The sequence below is a fragment of the Trachemys scripta genome, chromosome 16, assembly GCF_013100865.1.
Source record: "Trachemys scripta elegans isolate TJP31775 chromosome 16, CAS_Tse_1.0, whole genome shotgun sequence".
Classification (NCBI taxonomy): Eukaryota; Metazoa; Chordata; order Testudines; family Emydidae; genus Trachemys; species Trachemys scripta.
In genome coordinates, this window is record NC_048313.1 from 6,367,249 (window position 1) to 6,372,524 (window position 5,276).

The following is a 5,276-nucleotide window of genomic DNA, read 5'->3' on the forward strand; positions in this document are numbered from 1 at the left end:
GGGGGGGGGGGGGGGGGGGGGGGGGCACAGAGCTGAGCACAGAACCCAGGAGTCCGGGCTCCCAGCCCTCCCCCTCACTCTAGCCACTAGACCCCCCCGCCTCCCCCAGAGCTGGGGAGAGAATCCAGGAGTCCTGGCTCCCCTCCCCGCCCGAACCACTAGCCAGCCCAGTGCTTGGGTGAAGGGGAGGTTTGGAGGGGTGGGGTTCAGGGTGCTGGGGGGTTCGGCCCCTGCCCCACCTTTTTGTATTCATGCTCGTCCCCGGCGCTGCCCACGCTGCTGAGCCTGGCGTAGCCGTAGGCGTCCGTCCGGTGGGGCAGGAGGCTGTTCAAGTGGTCGGACGTGCTGGTGAGACAGACAGACACCGCCCTGTTACTGCAAGGGGCGGGCTCCCCCCCCCCCCGTACCTCCCGGGTCCTCACCCGGCACCGAGATGCAGCCACCTCTGGGGTGGGCTGTCGGCAGTCTCTAGTTTGAAACACAGCTGTGCTATAGTGCCCCCTACTGAGCTCTCTGTCCCCCTCCCTGCAGCCCAGCCTGTCAGGGGAGAGCGCCCCCCCCGGAGGTCTCCCTTCTGGGCCTGAACCCCCTCACTCCCGTTTAGCGTCTCTCAGGACCCCGTGGCAATGCTGGGGCCGGCTGGTACCTGGAGCTCCCGGCCGGCAGGTACCTGGATCCCGGGGCGGTGTCATTCAGCTGCTCCGGCTCCTCGGTCTCGTCGCCCTAGAGAGAGGCCGAGGGGCAGGAATCCATGGGCGGGGGGTTAACAGACACCCCGGGAAGCACGCCCCGCCCCTCCAGATCTTCCTGCTCACCCAGCTATGAGCCCTCCATAACCACCTACATGTAATCCCGGGCCCCCTCGTCCCCCCACAATTCCCCCCCAGAGTCCCAGCACCCTCCTGGGTCTGTTATTACCCCCTAGGGAGGCTGAGCGCGGATCCCCCGCCCCCATCCCACCGGCGAAGTGCCCAGCTGCCCTGCCCACCCGGGGCCTGGCCCCCTCCGCTCACCTCTGCGTTCTGCACCATGCCCGTGGAGCGTCGTTCCCGCCGGCCTTTCCGGCGGTCCCGCACGGCCAGCCGGTTCCGCAGCTCGGCCTCCGCCTCCGCGCCCAGCCCCAGCCCCTCGGGCTCCGGTGCTGCGGCAGAGACGGGGCGGGTCAGGGGCGGGGACTGGTGCCCCCCCACCCCCCCGCAGCACCCGCCTCAGCCTCTTTGCCAGTTTGTTGCTTTCACCCAGCAGCAGGAGACCCAGGAGCGGAACAAGCCACAAGGGGTTAATTCAGCTGCTGCATGGGATGTCCAGCCAGAGTCTGGGATGGAACCCAGGTGTCCTGGCCCCCAGCCCCTCTGCTCTAACCACTAGACCCCAATCCTCTCCCAGAGCCAGGGAGAGAACCCAGGTGTCCTGGCCCGCAGCCCCCCCCTGCTTTAACCACTAGACCCCGCTCCCCTCCCAGAGCCAGGGAGAGAACCCAGGAGTCCTGGCTCCTGGCCCCCCCTGCTCTAACCACTAGCCCCTGCTAACTACACACCACAGAGGGTAGAACATGTTGCTGCGCTGCCCTCTGCTGGCCACCTCCTGGGACTGCAGGCAGGGGCTGGAGGATCTGGGGGGGGGGGGGCGGCAGGGGGTCAGACTCACCTTTCTTTGCCTGAGAGTTCACCACGACAGGATTCATGGGATACACCGAGGAGCCCTCGGGGTTAGCTGCGCGGCATCGCCGGGCCGAGTCCTACAGAGGGGGGATAATGACCCATGGACGTGGGGTGTCTGCTGGACAAAGCCAACCCCCCTCCTGGGTAACAGACTCTGACTCCCCCTACCCCGGTATCCCGCCTGGCCCGGATCAGACCCCACGGGCCCCCCCTACCCCGGTATCCCGCCTGGCCCGGATCAGACCCCACGGGCCCCCCCCACCCCGGTATCCCCCCCGGGCCCGGATCAGCCCCCAGGGGCCCCACCTACCCCGGTATCCCGCCCAGCCCGGATCAGACCCCAGGGGCCCATCTACCCCAGTATCCCACCCTCTCCCTGCCCCCCTCAATGAGACCCCCGGGCCCATGAACTCACTGAAGCCCTTCACACAAACCGAGCTCCGCTACCCGACTGCAGTGTCTGGAGGCAGGGAGTCCCGCAGGTTAACGACCCAGCTGCAGCTAGAGCCAGGGTTGATTGGCCCCGGCTCCGCCCCTGCCCTCACCGTGGCGTCCAGCGGCTGCTCCCCTTCTCGGCCCCGCTTCTCGTCCTCCCCGATTCGCTGCTCGGTGGCCCTGGCGTCCCCGGATCGGCCAATGGTCTTCTCGGCCTCCTTCAAGTCCGTGAGGGTGACGCCCTGGCAAGGGAGCATGTGGGTCAAGGAGGGGCATGACCAGGGCTGGCACCCTTAAGGGGAGCAGGGTCACTGGCCAGGGCAGCAGTCACCCCCGCAGGAAGGGAAACGACCTACAGCACCCCCAGGAGGTGTGGTAGTGTCACTGCACCCCCAACACAGAGGAAGGGACCAGCCCAAAGTCAGTGACAGAGCTGGGAAAAGAACCCAGGAGTCCAGGCTCCCCGCCGCTGCGCAGCTCCACACAACTAGGTCCCCCCTCCCCTCCCAGAGCCAGGCAAAGAACCCAGAAGTCCTGGCTCCCAGGCCCCCCTGCTCTAACCACTGGGTAGAAGTACCTGGGTGGATCGCCGGGACTGCCTCATGAGACGTGACCGGGCTTTGCGCTGTGACTCCGACTCCTCATCCCTCACCGGGGTCTGATACGATCTGGTAGGGGTGGCGGGGGTGTTAGTGAGACCGGCAGGAGCAGAGACCCCTTGCCCAGCGCTGGGACACAGGCCCCCTTTGGGGTGGGGGGCAGGAGCTGGGTATACAGGGACCCCTCGCCCAGCGCCGAGATGCGGCCCCTCGCATCTCACAGCTCACAGTAACACCGGTTATCGAGCCTGGTCTCTCCCAACCACCATCACGGTCCGTCCCCTCCCTCCCCCCCCGCATAGCCTCACTCTGCACCCACAGCCAAGGCTGGGGGGCTGTAAGTGGGGTGCTGCAGGAGAGGTTTCCCCCTGCAGACACGGTGCTAGTACCCCCTGAAGGTAGAGCTCCATCACCCCCACAGCCCTCCGGCCCCGGGCTGCCCCCTACCTTCGGCGGTCGCGGAGGTCTGTGCTGGAAGTGGGGAGCTGTTTGGGGGCAGAACCCGCGTCGATTTTCATCTGCAGGCCGTCTTCCAAGATCCTATAGCGTGGGCACAAGAAGAGGGAGCATCAGACAGGCTGCGCTGAGTACCGGACACATCGCCACCCCGGTAAATCCCACTCCCCTCCCCGAGCGTCCTGGCTCCCCGCCCCCCCCCCCCCCCCCCCCCCCCCCCCCCCCCCCTCCAGAACCAGGGAGAGAACCCAGCAGTCCTGGCTTCCCAGTGCCCCCTGCTCTAACCACTAGACCCCACTCCCCTTCCCGAGCCAGGACTGCACCCAGGCGACTCACGCTCGGCTTGGCTCTGCGTCTGGCAGGGTGAAGATACGCCGGGTGGGCGTCGGCGGGACCCGGGCCAGGCGCGGCGGCTCCTTGCTCTGGCAGGGGAAGCAGAAAAAGGGCCTGTGAACGTCTCGGCTACAGCAGGGCACTCTGGGCGACCCCGGCCTCCAGCCAGGAGGGGGCGCTGCCCAGAGCGCAGCTCGATACCCTCTGGGAGGCAGGGTGTCAGTCCCTGCTGCAGCTAATGGAGTGCAGGGGGAAGGGAAAGGAATGGGGTCTAGTGGCGAGAGCAGCGAGGGGGGGGCACTGGGAGGCAGGACTCCTGGGTTCCATCCCAGCTGTGGGGGTCTAGCAGTTAGAGCACAAAGTCATGAATCAGGAAAATTAAGGAGCAAGAAACAGACCAGGACGGGGGGCAGAGTTAAGGGGAAAACGCAGGGCTGGAGAACAGACAGACATCGGGATTGAGGGATCCTAAGTGATCCCTGCCTGATGCTCCAGGACGGGGATCTCAGCCCCCAAGACTCCCTATGGTGCCCCCCCACCGTCCCCAGGGGAGAAGGGCGGCTCAAACTAAGCACCTAACAGCGTAAGGCATCCCGGAATGCACCAGGTCACAGCTGACATGGGTGAATAAGCAGGTGGGCGGGAGGGGAATAAGGCCACTCCCCCTATGGGCGGAGCCTCCTACCAGGTCACCTGATGAACTCCCTTCCTCCCGACTGGCTAGCTCTGAGGCTACGCTCTTATTGGCTAACCCCGGGCCAATCAGAGTCCTGTTCCACTTCTGTAGGATTTCCCAGATGTCCTGTGGCTGAGGGGGGAGGGAAAGCGGGAGACAGTTAGTGGAAGAGACAGATAAACAGACAGGCGCGAGAAGTCTCAAAGGCATGCTTTGCATTGTGGGAAAGAACCCCTGCCCTCCCAGAATCCTCTCTGCTGTGGTATTTGCAGTGGTGAGAGAGGGAGGGGTCTGTTTTTCAGTGCCCCCTTGGCTAGACTGTTGGAGTCAGGTGCTCCCCATGGTTACAGGGTTCCCCCCCCCACCTCCCTCACCTTCTCCTCTGTGTCCAGCCTGGGGCTGGACGCTGAGCGCTTGATCCTGCCCTCCTTGGGGGGCCCCTCGTCCAGCCGGGCGTCCTGCAGCACCCCGAAGCTGCCCGTCTTCCGCAGCCCCGCCCTCCAGGCAGGCGCTGACGAATCCTCCGGTGCTGCGGGGCGGCCTCCGGAGAACTGCATGGGGAGGGGGAGGGACGAGAAAAACGGGGAGGGGAGTTGGGGGGACAAGGGGGTGGAGTCAGGATGGGTGGAGGGAGCTGAACCTACAGAGGGGGTCACGAAAGGGGATCGAAAGGCAGCGGACCTGCTACGCCGGTGGGCACGGTCTGCCCCATGCCCCCCCCATCCCACACGACCCCCCATGCACCCCGAATCCTCCCTACCCCCCAGCAACCCCTCCATTCTCCCCACACCCACCAATCCTCCTCCCTGATCCCCCCCACCCCCTCCCAAATCCCCATTGAAACCGACACGCACCACCCCACACTCCCCCTCACACTCACCAGCTCCATCCCACGAAGCTGGGGGGGGGTCATTAACCCTGCCCCCATGACTCTCCCCCCCCCACCCCCCAAAAACGCACTGGCCTTCGATCGCCTTGCGTGCTAGGCTACGGCTAAGAAGCAGAGTGGAGGAGCTCGGAGGAGAGGGGGGGTAGATACCTTTCCCCCTTCTGTACCCCCCCATCACATAGGGGGAGGGAGGCAGGTATCCTTCCCCAATCTGCCCCCCCCCCCCC

The 5,276-nt window shown here is 65.9% G+C and overlaps 1 protein-coding gene across 3 annotated transcripts in view; it reads right to left on the bottom strand.

The window, feature by feature from the left end:
* The window catches only part of PPP1R12C (protein phosphatase 1 regulatory subunit 12C), a gene marked incomplete at its 5' end in the record, with an annotated part of 15,143 nt that overhangs the window by 3,747 nt on the left and 6,120 nt on the right, over positions 1 to 5,276 (bottom strand). Inside the window, 10 exon segments of one of the 3 annotated variants that reach the window (XM_034792493.1) lie at positions 240 to 345; positions 671 to 723; positions 1,014 to 1,141; positions 1,648 to 1,738; positions 2,207 to 2,338; positions 2,674 to 2,764; positions 3,143 to 3,235; positions 3,488 to 3,573; positions 4,170 to 4,292; positions 4,535 to 4,711. In XM_034792493.1, the coding sequence (XP_034648384.1) occupies positions 240 to 345; positions 671 to 723; positions 1,014 to 1,141; positions 1,648 to 1,738; positions 2,207 to 2,338; positions 2,674 to 2,764; positions 3,143 to 3,235; positions 3,488 to 3,573; positions 4,170 to 4,292; positions 4,535 to 4,711 (1,080 nt within the window). 3 annotated transcript variants of the gene reach the window in all.